This window comes from Zea mays, chromosome 4 (genome assembly GCF_902167145.1).
Source record: "Zea mays cultivar B73 chromosome 4, Zm-B73-REFERENCE-NAM-5.0, whole genome shotgun sequence".
In the NCBI taxonomy this organism is placed as follows: Eukaryota; Viridiplantae; Streptophyta; class Magnoliopsida; order Poales; family Poaceae; genus Zea; species Zea mays.
In genome coordinates, this window is record NC_050099.1 from 231,381,472 (window position 1) to 231,398,713 (window position 17,242).

At 41.5% G+C, this 17,242-nt stretch overlaps 1 protein-coding gene, 1 long non-coding RNA gene and 1 other non-coding gene across 3 annotated transcripts; 1 reads left to right on the plus strand and 2 right to left on the minus strand.

The window, feature by feature from the left end:
- Nucleotides 1-263: 263 nt before the first annotated feature.
- Nucleotides 264-798, minus strand: LOC118477027 (uncharacterized). Its single transcript, XR_004857972.1, has 3 exons — nucleotides 598-798; nucleotides 476-515; nucleotides 264-399 (listed from the first exon to the last, which is right to left on the minus strand). It is a non-coding gene; the product is annotated as an uncharacterized lncRNA (long non-coding RNA).
- Nucleotides 799-8,146: 7,348 nt separating this feature from the next.
- On the minus strand, nucleotides 8,147-12,944 carry LOC100279564 (Pre-mRNA-splicing factor 3). Its single transcript, XM_008678883.4, has 6 exons — nucleotides 12,158-12,944; nucleotides 10,645-10,908; nucleotides 10,122-10,556; nucleotides 9,822-10,016; nucleotides 9,578-9,741; nucleotides 8,147-9,496 (listed from the first exon to the last, which is right to left on the minus strand). The coding sequence occupies exons 1-6, from the start codon at nucleotides 12,821-12,823 to the stop codon at nucleotides 8,632-8,634; spliced, it is 2,589 nt and encodes an 862-aa protein (XP_008677105.1). The 5' UTR covers nucleotides 12,824-12,944; the 3' UTR covers nucleotides 8,147-8,631.
- A 3,736-nt stretch (nucleotides 12,945-16,680) lies between these two features.
- On the plus strand, nucleotides 16,681-16,882 carry LOC111591489 (U2 spliceosomal RNA). Its single transcript, XR_004858094.1, has one exon. It is a non-coding gene; the product is annotated as a U2 spliceosomal RNA (small nuclear RNA).
- Nucleotides 16,883-17,242: the final 360 nt, after the last annotated feature.

The window sequence follows — 17,242 nt, forward strand, 5'->3', positions numbered from 1 at the left end:
AGTATACCACAGTCATAGATCCATCACATAAACACAAAAGCACCACAATTATATATTCACAAAAGCATCACAATTATAATATTATTCACAACTAGATCATTTACAGATAGCTAGCTAGATCATTCACAAAAGCTCCAGAGATGATCAGTCACAAAAGCACCATAGCGACATCACTCTAGCTTGAAGCAGTTCAAAAGCCCACAACTACATCACTAATGTTTATTCCAGCTATTGTTCAAAAGCTCACAACTACATCATTCTAGCTGCTCCAGAGCTGATCAGTCACAAAAGCACCAAAGCTACACTAATGCTTCAAGCAGTTCAAAAGCCTTCAGACAACCACTCTAGCTTCTTGTATCCTCCTATTTTAAGGTACAAGCTTTCTTTGTCCAGAACACCCTAGAAAAAAGTACATCAAATTAGTATATTGTTGCTACATTTGCAAATACAAATACAGTTTTGATGCCTTATCTACCTCCACTAGACGGTGTTGCAGCCTTATGCACCAACTTCAGCTGGTGCAATCAAGGTTAATCATCATTAAGTTGATGGCTCATATAAATCTAAACATAAACAAGATAAGATATAGACTATTACTTTCTTGTACGGCCATGCAACTGACATCATGTAAGCATCAGCCATATACTGATCGCATTTTGATTAGGGAACATATTGGCCACCTAAAATGGGGCAATAACCCTCTTTCTTGCTCCACACCTTTGTGTCACTATATGTGTGGAGAAACCAATTCACACTTATGTGCACGAAGATTTGTAAGTCAAATCATGAATATAGAGTCCAAATTAGACCGTAGCTACCAATAGTTTTTTGAATAAATACATGCCCAAGTAAAGAAGAGTCAAAATTGATTGGCCCAGCCTTTCAGGGTATTACAGTGTATAATGTTTCAGTATTTTATACGGCACACAAATTATTCAATAAAATATTAGTGGACAACAATTACATGAAAACGAACAATTGGCTTAACACAAAAAAATCTTGAATAAATCCGTGTGATGGTGATTGCTCTACTTACTTGGAAGTACTAAGTAAGGGCCTTAGACTTTCCTGCCCGCTTGAAGTGCCTTTTGGGTCAATTACATAGCTCACCTGCCATTTAGCTATTTTAAAAAATAAAACAGCTTTGATTTAACTATAGAAGATCAACAAACTGTTTTGGCCTCCTCCGGTTGTGCAGCGGTATTTCTGAAGAACCAACAGCATCGTCAGACATATTGCAGATCCATGTCACAACAAACAAGGGCAGTGAGTCTTCATCTCCCGGAGCTGAGATGGATGGATGAATGTGAAGGGGATGGATGAATGTCAAGGGGGATGCTGGATTGCTAACCTGAAGATGGCTTTTCACTTCGTCGTTTGTCAGGCCGTTCACCTTCATCAGCTCCCTGATTTGCTTTGGCCTGGCAACTGATATGGCAAGAAACTAGGTAAGAACATGCTGGTGGCCCAAAACCGGCGAGAAAATTTGCATATGAAGAGCAAGGCTCACCCTGGGGCCACCGAGCTGATTCAAGGCGGCTACGAACTGGCCTTCTTGTATCGCTTGTCCTAGGTAGACTGCATCTCGTTTCCACCAGTTAGAGACCTTTTGATTCACTTTTAAAACACTCCACTTTCCAGAGAAAGAACAGGTACAACCAGCTGCAAAATGTTTTAGATAAATACATTTAACACAATATTTGAGATCATATAAGGAGGTGTTTTATCTATATACAAGATAAATCTACCTACATGACCTGCAATTAAGGATAAATCTCCTTGTCAAACTATCAGATAACTTGAACTACAAAACTAGGCTTATCCCATGGTGGTCGTTATCGTCAAACATTGTAGCAGGGTACAGGTGTGGATCTAGGATTTACTAAAGCCCCAGACTGAGATTGTTTATAAATTTTCTTCGAGAGGTGGAGGCAGAGACGGCACCCTAAATTGATATTGATTTATAAAATTTTACAAATGCACCTTGCTATGGATATCTCCATACATATCAAAAGAATCTGGTTAAATTGCAAGTAGAATCATGTTCAACTACCAAGTTAGTGAAATGTGTAACAGGTGTGCTCCATGACCATTCCAAGAATTGTCTATCTATATATTTAGAAAGCCATCAGAACAATTAGAGTTACTGAAATGAGTTACTAAAATGTATATATATTCAGAAATTGTAACCTAACAATAAGAATTAATAAATATAAGATTTAGATATAATAAAAGACTAGAAATATAACGAATCAAATACAGAAATTGCAGTTCAGAAAGACTACTGCACATTTTTTCTACTGTAATTTAGAAATTGCACATTTGCTATTGCGTTTCCATTCTACCTGTATAGAAATTAATTCCAACACCACATGAGAGATTACCACGTATTTGCAGATTGATTTCCTTGAGGTGAGTAAAAGACATGTTGATCAGCTTCAACTATATTCTATAGAAACTAATTCGAACCAGACAATGTTGTTCTAGGTCGCTCATCCTCAAGCCTCCAAGCCACGCACCCATCCTATCAACTATAATGTGTGATAAAATTATGTTAGGAAAAATCATTGCGTCTGAAGCCAAGAGAACATAAAATTGCTCATGCACATTTGGTTGAACAAATAATTAACAAGATATTTATGATCAAATATCCTTCACAACTACAAAAGAAATTCCAGATTTATTTGAACAAATAATTAACAACATATGTTATGAATTACACTCATACGAATGAAAATAATGCTTTTTCTATGGGAGATCTATCAACCAAAATAAATATATAAAAACCTGCCGTTGATTATGATTATAAAAACCTTGTCGAATGAGTTGCTCTCTGAATCAGTCTCGTCTCTTTCGCTCCTCCGTTTCGCTGCTACAACTGAATGAACCGATAAAGGTTCCATCACTTAGCAATCTGCAAACAATACCAAATTTATTATACTTGAATAATAGTTTGTGCAAGTGAAGTTTAGTGAATATCTACAGCTAAGTTATTGTACTTAATTATATCAGACACTGAATTATTATATCAGACACTGAATTATTGTACCAAGACACTGAATTTATTGTACTTAATTATATCAGATCTGGTCCATTGAACATTGAAGGATGAAGGACATATTCACATATTCATTGAAGGACAGAAGCTATAACTAAATAGCTTAACTGCTTAAGTTAGGGTTATAAACTTTCATACTGATTTATAGAAGCTATAATTAGGGCTGCAAGGAGTCAAGCAGTTAAGGAAAGAAGGAGAGCAGTAGAGCACTGACCTAGTGTGCTTGTCGCCGGAGCCCAGAGATTGGAGAAGTCGCGCTGGTCGCCGGTGGTCGTCACGCCTGCTTCCAGATCCAGGACGGCGCGGTGGCGCTGTCGAAGCCTCGAAGAGACCGAGGCAGAGGGCCGCGTGGAGGAGAGAGACCGGTCGGCGGTGGGCCGGTGGCGGACTCGCGGTCGGCCTCGGCGCTGTGCCGCCGTCGAGCGTCGAAGGCTCCAAGTCGAAGCCGCCTTCCGCCTGCTGCCCTGCCCTGTTGGATGTACGTCTCGTGGAGACTTGGAGTTGGACTTCGACTTACTTCAGAGCAGCAGAGACACGGCTGGAGTTGGCCTGTTGGGCTCGCTACGGCTGGGGATTTAGCCATTCAAGGACTGGGCTGGATCAGGGACTGGGCTGGAGTTGTATGTTATGACGATTTTAATGACAGACATTAAATTTTCGTCACTATATTGAGTCATCTTCTAAAAATCGTCATAAACAAGGCAATCTAACGACGAATTATTTTACTGTCATTGACTACTCGTCATAGAATGTCATAAGTGTTGTAGTGATGGGGTAGAAGTGACGGCGGATGCGCTTGTGGTTTGGTGCGTGGAATAGGTTTTCGTTTGTTTAGTAGGCCTTTAGATGGGCTTTGGTGAGTAAATAAGAAACACAAAAATCACGTACCCCTATAGCGACCCACTATCAGTCACACACTTACCTCTATAGCGACCGACCATAAGTCGTTAAATTTCTAGACTTTTAGCGACCCACAGACCGTCGCTATAAACGCATTTAGCGACCAATCGTCGGTCCATAACTTTTAGCGACCAACCGTCGGTCCCTAATAAGGGTCGCTAAAGATCAACCGTCGTGTAGTGATGGTACGAGTGCATTTCTCCATTGGTATGTATTCTGATTATGCGGATCGCGATGTAGTACCTATGGAAGCTTGTTCTCTTTTGTTGGGTAGACCTTGGGAATATGATACTGATGCACGTCACCATGGTAGGAGTAATACATACACTTTTAGGTATAAAGATAAAAACATTACGTTGCTACCTTTGACTCTTGCTGAAATTGTACAAGCTGATAAAGATAGAGCTGCAAGTACCCATAAGGAACCAACTAATGAGATAGAAATTCAGCAACAAATTAAATTGAAAGCTCCTGTCATGCTTGCTACTAAATCTGATCTTCTTGAAACTCATGCTACTGATGCTTGTTGCTATGCCTTGGTTTGCAAAGATGCTTTCTTTTCTATTAGTGATATTGCTAGCACTTTGCCTGCATCTGTGACTAACCTTTTGCGGCAGTTCCGAGATGTTTTTCCCTTTGAGTTACCTCCAGGACTTCCTCCCATTCGTGGGATTGAGCACCAGATTGATTTGATTCCTGGAGCGAGCTTGCCCAACCGTGTTGCATATCGAGCAAATCCTGAGGAGACTAAGGAGATTCAGCGCCAAGTCCAAGACCTTTTGGACCGCTGGTATGTACGTGAGAGCCTTAGTCCTTGTTCTGTTCCTATCATTTTGGTTCCAAAGAAAGATGGCAGTTGGCGCATGTGTGTAGATTGTAGAGCCATTAACAACATCACTATCCGGTACCGTCATCCTATTCCTCGATTAGATGATATGCTTGATGAGTTAAGTGGTTCTCAAATATTTTCTAAGATTGATTTGCGCAGTGGGTACCACCAAATTAGAATGAAATTAGGCGATGAATGGAAACTGCTTTTAAAACCAAGTTCGGCTTGTACGAGTGGTTAGTGATGCCTTTTGGATTAACTAATGCCCCTAGTACTTTTATGCGTTTGATGAACGAGGTTTTGCGCCCATTTATTGGAAAATTTGTGGTGGTTTATTTTGATGATATCTTGATCTACAACACTTGTTTATCTGAACATCTTGACCATCTACGTGTTGTTTTTGATGCTTTGCGCGCCGCGCGCTTATTTGCTAACCTTGAGAAATGCACCTTTTGCACCGAACGCGTATCGTTTCTTGGCTATGTTGTCACTCCACAGGGTATTGAGGTTGATGAGGCCAAGGTGCATGCTATTCAGAGTTGGCCAACGCCATCGACGGTGACACAAGTGCGGAGTTTTCTTGGACTTGCAGGATTTTATCGTCGTTTCATGAAGGATTTCAGCACCATCGCTGCCCCATTACATGAGTTGACCAAGAAGGGTGTTTCATTTAATTGGGGCAGTCACAAGAGGATTCTTTTGCTCTTTTAAAAGAGAAGCTTACTCACGCGCCACTACTCCAAATTCCTGACTTTGGTAAGACTTTTGAACTCGAATGTGATGCAAGTGGAGTTGGAATTGGTGCTGTTTTGATGCAAGGAGGTAAACCTGTTGCATATTTTAGTGAGAAATTGAATGGCCATGTTCTTAATTATTCCACTTATGATAAAGAATTATATGCTCTCATACGATCTTTGCAAACATGGAAACATTATTTGTGGTCTAAGGAATTTGTTATTCATTCTGATCATGAGTCACTTAAGCATCTTCGTAGTCAAACAAATATAAACCGTAGACATGCTAAGTGGGTAGAATTTCTTGAAACTTTTCCTTACATCATTAAATATAAAAAGGGGAATGATAATGTGATTGCTGATGCTTTGTCTAGACGCTATGCTATGTTGTCTCAACTTGATTGTCGTATTTTTGGACTTGAAAAAATTAAGGGACAATATGCTTTTGATGATGATTTTAAAGAGGTTGCATTAAATTGTAAAGAGGGCCATACATGGAATAAATTTGTGCTAAATGATGGATACTTGTTTAGAGCTAACCGCCTATGCATCCAAGTTGGTTCGGTTCGTCTTTTGTTGTTGCAGGAAGCGCATGGTGGTGGTTTGATGGATCACTTCGGTGCCAAGAAGACGGAGGTTGTGCTGTCCACACACTTCTTTTGGCCTCGAATGCGTCGTGATGTTGAGCGCTTTGTAGCAAGATGCATGACGTGTCAAAAAGCTAAGTCACGATTGAACCCACATGGTTTGTATATGCCTCTTCCTATTCCTTTAGTTCAGTGGGCGGATATTTCTATGGATTTTGTTTTGGGATTGCCTAGGACGAAGAGGGGGAACGATAGTGTTTTTGTTGTGGTTGATCGTTTCTCTAAGATGGCACATTTTATACCTTGTCACAAAACGAATGATGTCATTCATATTGCTAACCTCTTTTTTAAAGAGATTGTTCGTTTGCATGGTATGCCTTCTACTATTGTTTCAGATCGTGATGTAAAATTCTTGAGTCATTTTTGGCGTACTCTATGGAACAAATTGGGGACAAAATTGTTGTTTTCTACTACTTGTCATCCCCAAACTGATGGACAAACGGAAGTTGTGAATAGAACATTGTCTGCAATGCTGCGAACAATATTGAAGAAAAACTTGAAAATGTGGGAAGAGTGTTTGCCGCATGTGGAGTTTGCATATAATCGGGCGGAACACTCCACCACCAAGGTAAGTCCTTTTCAGGTAGTGTATGGTTTTAACCCTCGTGCTCCTATTGATCTTTTCCCTCTACCTACTACCGAGCAAGTACATAGTGATGCTAAGGAGTGTGCTGACTTTATTTTGAAACTTCATGCTTCAACTAAAGTAAACATTGAAAAGATGACTGAAAAATATAGAATTGCTGGTAGTCAAGGTAAAAAACAAGTTAAGCTTGAAGTGGGTGATTTAGTGTGGTTGCACTTGAGAAAAGATAGATTTTCAGAGTTAAGAAAGTCTAAATTGATGCCACGTGCTGTTGGTCCATATAAGATTTTGGAGAAAATAAATGATAATGCATATAAACTTGAGTTGCCTCCCGAGTTCTAGGTTAGTCCTACATTTAACATTGTAGATTTGAAATCGTATTTGGGGGAAGAAGATGAGCTTGAGTCGAGGACGACTCCACTTCAAGAGGGGGAGGATGATGAGGACATCACTACCATGGATACAAACAACACTCCCCTAGTTGATGTTCAAGGTCCGATTACTCGCGCACGCGCAAGACAATTGAATTTGCAGGAATGAAGGAAAGGACCAGCAAGGACATGGTGAAGGACGTGGAGGCGTAGAAGGCCAGCAAGGACGTTCGGATCAGGGTGGAGGATCAAACCGAAATCCGTAATCTGTCTCGGTGCTGTGACACCGTAATTGGCCTTTGGGCCGTGTATCTTTGTTGGGCCAATTAGGGCGCGTCCAGGGAGTCACGCTCCTAACCCTTATATAATCAGTAGCCGCCACCACATTAGGGCTCGAGTTTTGCTTAAGTTAGATCTGTCAAGAACAGTCGTCGTAGATCGGTTTGTGAGACCCCAACTTATGAGCTTAATCATTCATCCGCAGTATTCTAGATTGTGTTCTTTCTTGTTTTTGCTCGTGTCTTCGATTCTCAGGCAGGAATTAGCCCTCGTGGCGAGGTCAACCGCACAGTGCACGGTTGATAACTAGAGGAGAAGTTGTGCAGCGATTGCAGGGTTCTAGTCGTGTTGATTGGAAGCCGGATCGTCTGTGTGACATCTCCACCAAATCGATAATTACCTTCACCTGACGGAAGATCGGACACCCCTGTTCCTATCAGAGAGGATCTTTTAAGAAGTCTATAAAACAGAAATATAGAGAACACAGCTAGAGTCAATCTTAGGGATTGTTTGAATACACTAAAACTAATAGTTAGTTGGCTAAAAATGTTAATGAAATTAGATAGCTAACAAATAGCTACCTAACTATTAACTAATTTACCAAAAATATCTAATAGCTAAACTATTAGCTAGGATATGTCAACTAATTTTAGTCATTAACTATTAGCTTTAGTGCATTCAAATATCCCTTGGTAGTGCTAATAGTAAATTAAATTATAAAATATAAATAGAATAATAGAAATAAAGAATTATGTCTGATCATAGAAATTGCACTTTTAGTGGCTACGGTAACCACCTAAAACATTTACTAGTGGCTATTATAGTCTTCATAATGCCACTCACGCGCACACACACGAAGGGGTATCTATTTAAGAAGACACTTGTTTCACAACAATTCGCTCCGCAACAATACTAAAACACGCATAGACATTTGTTGCAATGGATTTATTCCAAATGTACGCTGCAAAATTCAACAGTTGCTCACAACACATTTCTAGACCATAGGAAAATCCAGCAATAAACATCACTGAAATGACATCTTCACAACAGATTGACAACAGGCCAACAGCAGGCATTCCTCGGTTCAGCAGATGTGCCCATTGGTGTAGAAACTCGTGATAACAGGACTTACCATCATGACAAGTGCTATAACACTGGCCACACATCTCTAGCATGTAGCCAGCAAAGGTCAGCAGAAGCTACCAAGGTTCTGAACAGGTGCTTTGCTCAGGAAGAATCTTCTGAGAAATTGACAGCAAGGTCCCAGTAGTGAGGAACAGAAACATCAACGAAAACCTTCTTAGCTGCAGCCTCACTCCGGCAGTTATGTACAGTGAACCTGTGGAAGGTGGGTTTTGCCACACTACCCTGCCAGACCAATACACAGCTATTCACTGGCTTGTCAGCTTCCATTTCTGTGTCTTCATCACCACCAACAGCAGCAGGCCAGTCTATACGGTTTAGCATGAGCTTATTATATCTTTTGATTGACTTCTTCCCCCCTTCAACAACCACAACACTGATACTATCAGTGATGACCACAGCACCTGTTAGTTTATTCTCTTGAGCATTCACATCGACTTTGAAGCGTGTTTGTGGATGGGACAGGTCTCTTATCTTGTAAACACAAACTATAGTCTCTATTGTGTTAGTAGGATCATCAAAAAGCTTCCGTTCTTTCTTCTCGCGGCGCTCAGATGGTGTGAGCTTGCGGGCAATGTTACGGTCAACGTGAGCCTGCTCACGCTCTGCAGCAGCAGTTCTTATTTCCATCTCCAACCGTGTGGGATCTTGCACAGCTTCAGAGCCTAGTACTTTCATAAGATTGCTCATTTTGACCTTGGGCTTGGGTGGCTCCAAGAGGCCTTGCCTAATCATTTCTTGCCTATCTTTTTCCTTAGCAAGACGCCTTTGTGTTCTCAACTTCTTCTGCTCCTTCTTAGTCAACTTCAGTGGCTGGGGCGGTGGTGGTGCAGGTTCAGCAGGTGGATCATATGGTTCTGGATGTTCAACATATATGGTGATCTTGTCCATATTAATCTCCTCCACAGAGATATCCTCATATGTGGCAGAAAGTAAAATTTTTGCATCCCTGAAAATAATAATAATTAGTTTATGTTATTTACAACATTAAAACTAAAAAACACCATTCAAAGAATAAACAAGAAACAACCATGGCTCAATTTCAGGGATATCTTCATTCTGCTTTTGTTTTGGAGCTCTCACACCAGGAGCAACCTCAATAAAGTTTGGATTAATGTCTACTTCTGCCTTTGCCTTAGCAAGCTGGGCTTGCTTTACTTTAAGCTCTTTAGCTTGTGCTTCACCAAATTGACTCTAGGTAAACCAAACATTCAAATGAGAGAGGGAATAATGATAAACAACATAACCAAAAACAAATTTTCATCCTTGCACACCTTAATTTTTTGCAATTCAGCCTGCCTAGAGAGTTTACCCTCTTCAACAAACTGAAATCCTGGCCTTTTAGGACGGAGGAGCTTCTTTTGGTTTATGCCCATCCTTTCATCAAAATGAACACTTGATTTTGCAAGAGAATCCAAGTCCGGCTTGATTATTTGAAAAGCTTCTTTCTTCTGCTTGTTTATATTGACCTAACCAAGGTAAAAACAGATAGTACAAGTCACCATACCAAAGAAAATCATGGATAAAATCATAAAACTATACAGAAAGCTCTATAGTAGACTATGAAAAGTTACCTTCAGAGTACTCAGATTCGTTGGCTTTGTCATGCTGATAACATTTCCCTGCTCATCAATTTCCCTACCATGAGAATCAAGGCGAAGAACAGGAGCCTTTGCAGGTCTTTGTGCCACAGTAACTTCAGTGGATGTACCAGGGAAGAAGTTGATAACAGGAGCAAATTGTGGATCTTGGCGGAACCCCATCTTAGCAGCAAGCTCTTGGGCTCTCTTCACAGAATCGAGATTGGGTATGTGTGTAAGACCTGGAATACCAATCACACCACCAATGGCTGGCGTTCCGGAGATGCTACTAGTTGGCAGACTAGAAACATCAGTAAGTTTTGCTTCTCCTTTAGAAAAGTGTTGTGCATCTACAGCTGATACAGAAGTTTTTGCTGCTTCTTTAGAAACTTGTGTAGCAGTAACAGCTGTAGCGAGTTTATTATTAAGCTGTGTGGGGGGAAAATAAGCTTAGAACAGTTGCCAAGGTACAATGTGAACTTAGAGCAAGAGAATGGGAATAGCTATGTTTTCTTACCATAGGTAATTTCTTGAGTTTTTCTGACAGTTCCTTCTTCAGTTGCAAAGCTTTTTTTGCTTTGGCTAAAGCATCAAGAGATAGGTTACTACTTTTGCTAGCAGCAGACATTGCACTTCCATCTGTACTAGATTTTACGGTAACCTCATCAGATCTAATACTAACTCCCTCATTTGCATTGTTGGTAGAAATTGAAGATACCTTTGAAGGAATGGGAACAGAAGATGGCACAGAAACAGCACTGAGTGGTTGCTGAGAACCAGCCTGCAAAATATGAGATAAGAAGTCAACATAGAAATAAATAATAGCAATATAACGAATCATCAATTTTGTCTCAAAAAAACATGGCACTTGAGACAGAAAATACAACAAACGTGTCCAAAAGTACAAACAAAATGGTCAAGTGGAATGTGCATGATAGTCCAAAGCACACAAAAAGTGCATCTTAAAATCCTGGCCAGCATATGACTTAGCACATCGAAATGAACAATTTTTAACAGACATTCGAACAATTTACTCGAAATGCCACAGGCTCATGAGAGTAAAGAAACTACGACCAAATGTAAAAGTAGCATCTCAAGCCAATAGGCAGATTATAGCATGGGCAAAAAATACTATGACATTCCTCGAACAGTTCCATATTTAATTATTTAAAACATCAGTCAATTCCTCTAAAAGATAACTATAGTATAGTATCCACTACTACTGGGAAAACATAAACCAACAGGGGGCTGCATTAACATCTTGACTGCTGGGTAGCCTGTTAGAATGTATTTACAATTAATAAGAAAAGCTGCGTAAGCGCAAATAAAGCATATTGTAGACTTACGAAAACAAAAACAGTCATAATAATGACTTATGAAGCATTGTCATAGCTGCTTTATTCTTACTGAATCTAAGGCAAAGATACCATTGTGATAACAGTAGCTACTCAAATCAAGCAACAGTACTGTTAGTCTCCTAAGATAATTTCAGAAGGAGAAATTCAAGCAACACCACCCAAGTTAGATGGTCAAAAAGGCCATGTTTGTTTCCTTCCAAGATTATATAATCCAACTTATGGATTATATAAGTACCTATTGACCTGCTTATGGATTATCATAATCTAGGTATCTAGATTACATAATCCACCTAATAATCTGTATTGTTTGTTTACCTCTCAACTTATTTAAGCTAGATTATATAATCTATAGGGGAAACAAACAGGGACAAAGTTTTTGAGCAGAAAAGAACCTTAAAACACAGCTTCTGCAGAAAGACTTAAAGCTCTTCAACATTTTCTAGACAGATGACAGATTATGAACTGATATTCTATGAACTAAGCAAATAGTATGACTCAAGAATCTAGCATATCCAGTCCTCCAAGTTTCCATGACCCAGAAACTAGTAGAAAAAGCATCACTCACTTGACAAAAAGGTTAAATCAGCAATCACAAGCATTCTACTTGCCCAAGCTTTAATGATCAACATGGAAACACCATAGACGGAACTCAGCAACTGTAATAACACTTACATTAGGTGCATCGTAGCTCTGTAAACCACCATTAATTGATAACTCCTCCTTCTGCAGCTCATGAGATGAGATTTCCTTGCCCCATTTACCCATATCACCATTCTTCCCGTTCTCATCGACATCCTCAAACCTCCTGCGCTCCCGTCTAGGCCTCTCCTCCTTGGACGGAGGCAGGTCCACGGAGGCCCTGGCCCGCTTGCCCCCTTCGCGAACGGGCTCATCCCCGTCGCCACCGCCCTCGTGGTCCTTCCGCTTCCGCGACGACGACCGCGGCTCGCGGTCGGTGGAGTCGCGACGCTCAACGGACTCCCGCGGGCGGCTAGACGAGCGATCCCGCTTCACCGAAGGTGGCGGGGACTCGGACGGGGAAACGGACCGCCGTTTCCCGCGGCGGCGATCGTCGTCACCGCCGTCGCGGTAGCTGTGGCTACGGCTGTCGTCATTGTCATGATGGTTGCGGTGACGGCGGTCATCCTCGCCGCCTCCGCTACCGTCCTTGTCGCGGTGGCGGTGGCGGCGGCGGCGATCCTCGTCTCCGCCCTCATACCTGTGGTGACCGTCGGTGTCGTGGCGACTGCGGCGGCGGTGTCGGTCGTCGTCCCGTTCGCGAGACCGGTGGTGCACATCGTCGTCGCGAGGGCGCCGTGAGGAGCGCTCGCGATCCATGGGTCGGGATGGCAAGGAGAGGGGCTTAGGGTTTGAGTCGAGTTCGCCGAGGACTGAAAGGAGAAAGAGACGAAATTGGTGTTTGTTTTAGAATAGCAATTTTTTCTCCAACTCATACAGTCATACTACTTCAAAAAAATATTCTATCCTCAACAATATTCTTTACTCTATACAACAATCTACTGCAGTTATATTTACTCTATACATTAACCTTATATTAACTAACATATACTCCCTTCGTTCTAAAATCTAAGTCATTCCAAGATTTTTATAGAGTCAAAAAAATTCAAATTTAATCAAATTTATAAAATAAGTAATAATATTTACGAGATCAAATGTATACCATTAAATTCTTTATTAAATATATTTTCATACTATATCTATTCCGTATCATAAATTTTTATGATTCCCGCTATACTTTTTAACCCTACGACCAGACGGTCTTAGAGCAACTCCAAAGTCTCCCATAAATTTATTCCCAAAAACTTTGCACTGGGGCTTCACTAAAAAATATTTTCCCCAGAATCATATCTCTTGGCAGCAGATCACTAATAATTACCTTCCAGTAATTTAAACCAGCATCTGTAGGTCCATCTGATAACAGTTACACACACTGAACTAATTAAGACAGAGCTGTCGCACTGACTTAATTTGAACAAACAGGATGAAACCCCCAACTCACGAGTTCACAAAACAAGATATGTACAATGTGAAAGCATGGTACAATAGTATTCTCGAATGCTCATTAAGATTTCAGTCCGCGCGCACACACTGCTTCCTGCATGCTCGTGTAAGACAAACAGGTACCAAGATTAATGCTGGTTACTGAAATTTGAAAATGAAGTATCGTGCAGTATTCATATCAAATGTCAGGTACTATGAGCACAAACTGAACAATGTATTACAAATTGGTAAACATTATGAGTGAGCTTCAGTTTTTAAATACACAAGTTTCAGTTCTGAAGGCACCATAATGAACACATACTTTCAGACCAGCAAGTTGTATGGAAAATTCAGTAAAACTGATTCAAACTATTGAATCTAGGACATGTACGGATGGATGATAAGAGTAAGAACTATTGAAACAAGCAAATGCATATATTCAAAGCAAACTGAACCCATATATTAATCTGCAGACTGACAGAGACACAAATAGCTTTGCATCAGCTACGTCTAACACAAATATCTTTGCATCAGCTACTCAAGTAAACAATGCAGCAAAGGTAAGAAACTGAATTTGAACATAAAAAGTACCAAACTGAAACTTAAACGATATGTAGCACACTGACATCATGCAAATTGAAAAGTACATAAGCTATAGATATTCGGCTCACGATTTGTACCCGCGACCGCATATAGTATGACTTTTGCTCTTCTTGCATAGCATTAAGATCCATAGTCATAATCCGCTCTTCGTATCTTTGTTTCTACAATTGAACCTCATGTTTCCTCACCTTCCTTTTCATTGGTAATTAGCTCCTGTTCAAGTGCAAAGGATTTACTGAACATGTTGGAGCAAGGAAAATAGAATTTGCTTCCCAATATCTAATTTTGGGAAGGGTTACACGACCACTTGGAGTTGCTCTTAGCACGTGTCACATCAAATGTTTTGAGTTTCTATCACGAGTATTACATATAGTTTAATTGTAAAACTAATTATACAACTAAATATTAAACAACGAGACAAATTTTTAATCATATCTAATCTATAATTAATAAAAGTTTACTGTAGCATTACAGGAGCGAATCATGTAATAATTAGGTTTAATAGGTTCATCTTATTGTTTAGTTCTCATATGTATAATGAGTTTTATAATTAGATTATATTTAATACTTCTAACTAGCATCCAAACATCTGATGTGACTGGTACTAAACTTTAGCGCGGGAAACAAACGGACCTGAAAGTGCATTTCTGGTCCTTAAACTTGTGCGGGTGTGTCAACTCGGTCCATAAAATTTTAAAGTGTGTTTATTAAGGACCTAATCTCTGTTTTAGTCTCTCTTATTTCCTAATGGGTTGTTGTGGTCAGAGTAGGCACATATATCTGTACGTTGATTAATTGGCTTGGAGTTCAAGCGGGTATACCTAATATTGTGCTACTTTTAGCTACTTTTATTTCAAACCTAAAATGTGTTCATGGCGACGGTCGTTCATGGTAGCGTGGCCGGTGCAGGTTGGGGAGCGCGGCCTACAACTCTCCGGTGGCTAGAAGCAGCGCATCGCCATCGCCCGTGCCATGCTCAAGAACCCTGACATCCTGCTGCTGGACGAGGCCACCAGCGCGCTGGACTCCGAGTCGGAGAAGCTCGAGCAGGAGGCACTGGACCGCTTCATGATCAGGCGCACCACCTTGGCGATCGCGCACATGTTGTCCAACATCCGCGAGGCCGACGTCGTGGCCGTGCTGCAGGGCGACGCCGTCTCCAAGATGGGCGCACACAACGAGCTCATGGCCAAGGGCGAGAACGACACCTACGACAAGCTCATCCACATGCAGGAGCAGGCGCAGGAGGCGGCGCTCGTCAACGCCCACCGCAGAAGTGCTAGGCCTTCCAGCACCCGCAACTCTGTCGCTCGCCCATCATGACGCGCAAATCCTCCTACTGTCGCTCCGGGAATGTATCTCGTGCTCACGCGACGTCCGTGACTTTAAATCGTGAGTGTTTCTTTTTAATCCAACGATCAGGCTACTGGCCAGAAACACTCATCGTTAAGGTGGGAGGGCTTAAGTGAATAAAAAACACTAATCGTTGGATTAAGAAGAAACACTCACGATTTAAAGTGCTCACATGAACACGGACATCGTGTGAGCACGAGATACGTTCCCTGTCGCTCCTCCTACTCCTGTCGCTTCTTCGACTTCACCTCTGACTTCACCCTCTCCATCCATGACCCGCACCACCACCACCGGACCATGGCTGACAAGCAGCTCACGTTTCACACCGGTGTGGGTGCGCTCCGACTCTGCTTTGTCCGTTGTCCCAACATCTCCTGTATCGGCTGCGAGCTGCGACACGCGCCTCGATGGCTGAGGAAGGAGGAAACTGATATGTGGGTCCAGTCTGGTCACAATAACCCGTTTGGACCTAGAAGAGACCCAAACAAGGATTATGACTTTAATAGACACGCTTTAAAAGTTTATAGGATGGGTTGACAAACCCACACTACACCAAAAACATACACTTCCTACGGTTTTTAACTTCCTACAACTTTTATAACAAACCGTAGGAAATAAATAACTTTCGAGAGGCAACTGGTAGCTCTAGGAAATAAACATAACTTCCTACGGTATTTTATAAAAGCTGTAGGAAGTTAACTTTCACATGCTAACCCGTGTGTGCGGTCAATCGAGTCGCTAACTTCCTACGGCCACGCAAGTTAAATGATCGAAAATGCACTTTACTCTTTGTTTTAGCTAGCCAAATGCCCTGATGTTAAGAGCAACTCCAATAGACTAGCAAAAATTTCTACTCTTTTAAAGTATGAGTTTCGTGCGTCACGTGTTATGTATGAAGCACATAGGTCTATTCCTCTCCCTCGCTTCTCGCCTAACAATGAGCTCAATAAACTATTACAAATGGGCCATGAGAAACCAACCAAGCTCAAAGCATCAGTGTCATGTGTCATGCGTCACGTGCGAAACACATAGGTCTGTTCCTCTCTCTTGCTTCTCGCCTAACAATGGGCCTAATAGACTGTTATACCATAGATGGGCCGTGAGAAACTAACCAAGCCGAACACAACAGAAAGCCACACGCAACGTAGCACTACCACATAGTACAACCTCACTAGCTGAAAGAGAACGAGCACCTGCACAAGCTATAAAAAAGAGGATCAGACTTCTTTTCAACTCATATACCTTTGTCGACCTGTTGACTAAGATAAAGTGTAATGTTTGTTCTTACTAGTTTGATATCTGATATGTGGATCGTATGTTCACTTTATTAAATTTTATTTTTTTATGGGTATCAAATATGATTGTGTGTCTATCGGGGTGATAATTAGGGGTACCCAGATTATCCCTCCGAAAAACGCACTCAGGAGAAGTAAACACATAACCCCCGAGGGGAAGCACCGAGATATCCCCTAATCTGAGGCCTCTCCCCGAGAGTCTCCCACCTCAGGCAAAACTCCGCCTCGCCCGAAGTCACCACCGCTCCGTCCGTCTTGCCCGAGCTGATCCCAGGCAGATAAGACAAAGGTGTCTGAAAACAGGTGGGGAACACTCGCATTTAATGCGTATACCTACCCCACGTCGCGGCAGCAGGAGCACAATGGCTAACAAGACATCAGTCATATCCGAACGCAACAACATGATTACACCCCTGATATTGTACAAGCACGCCGCCTGCCATCCCCCAATGGGACATCTAATATGACGTGTGAATCAGACCGGCCCTCGCGCGCAAATCTCCGC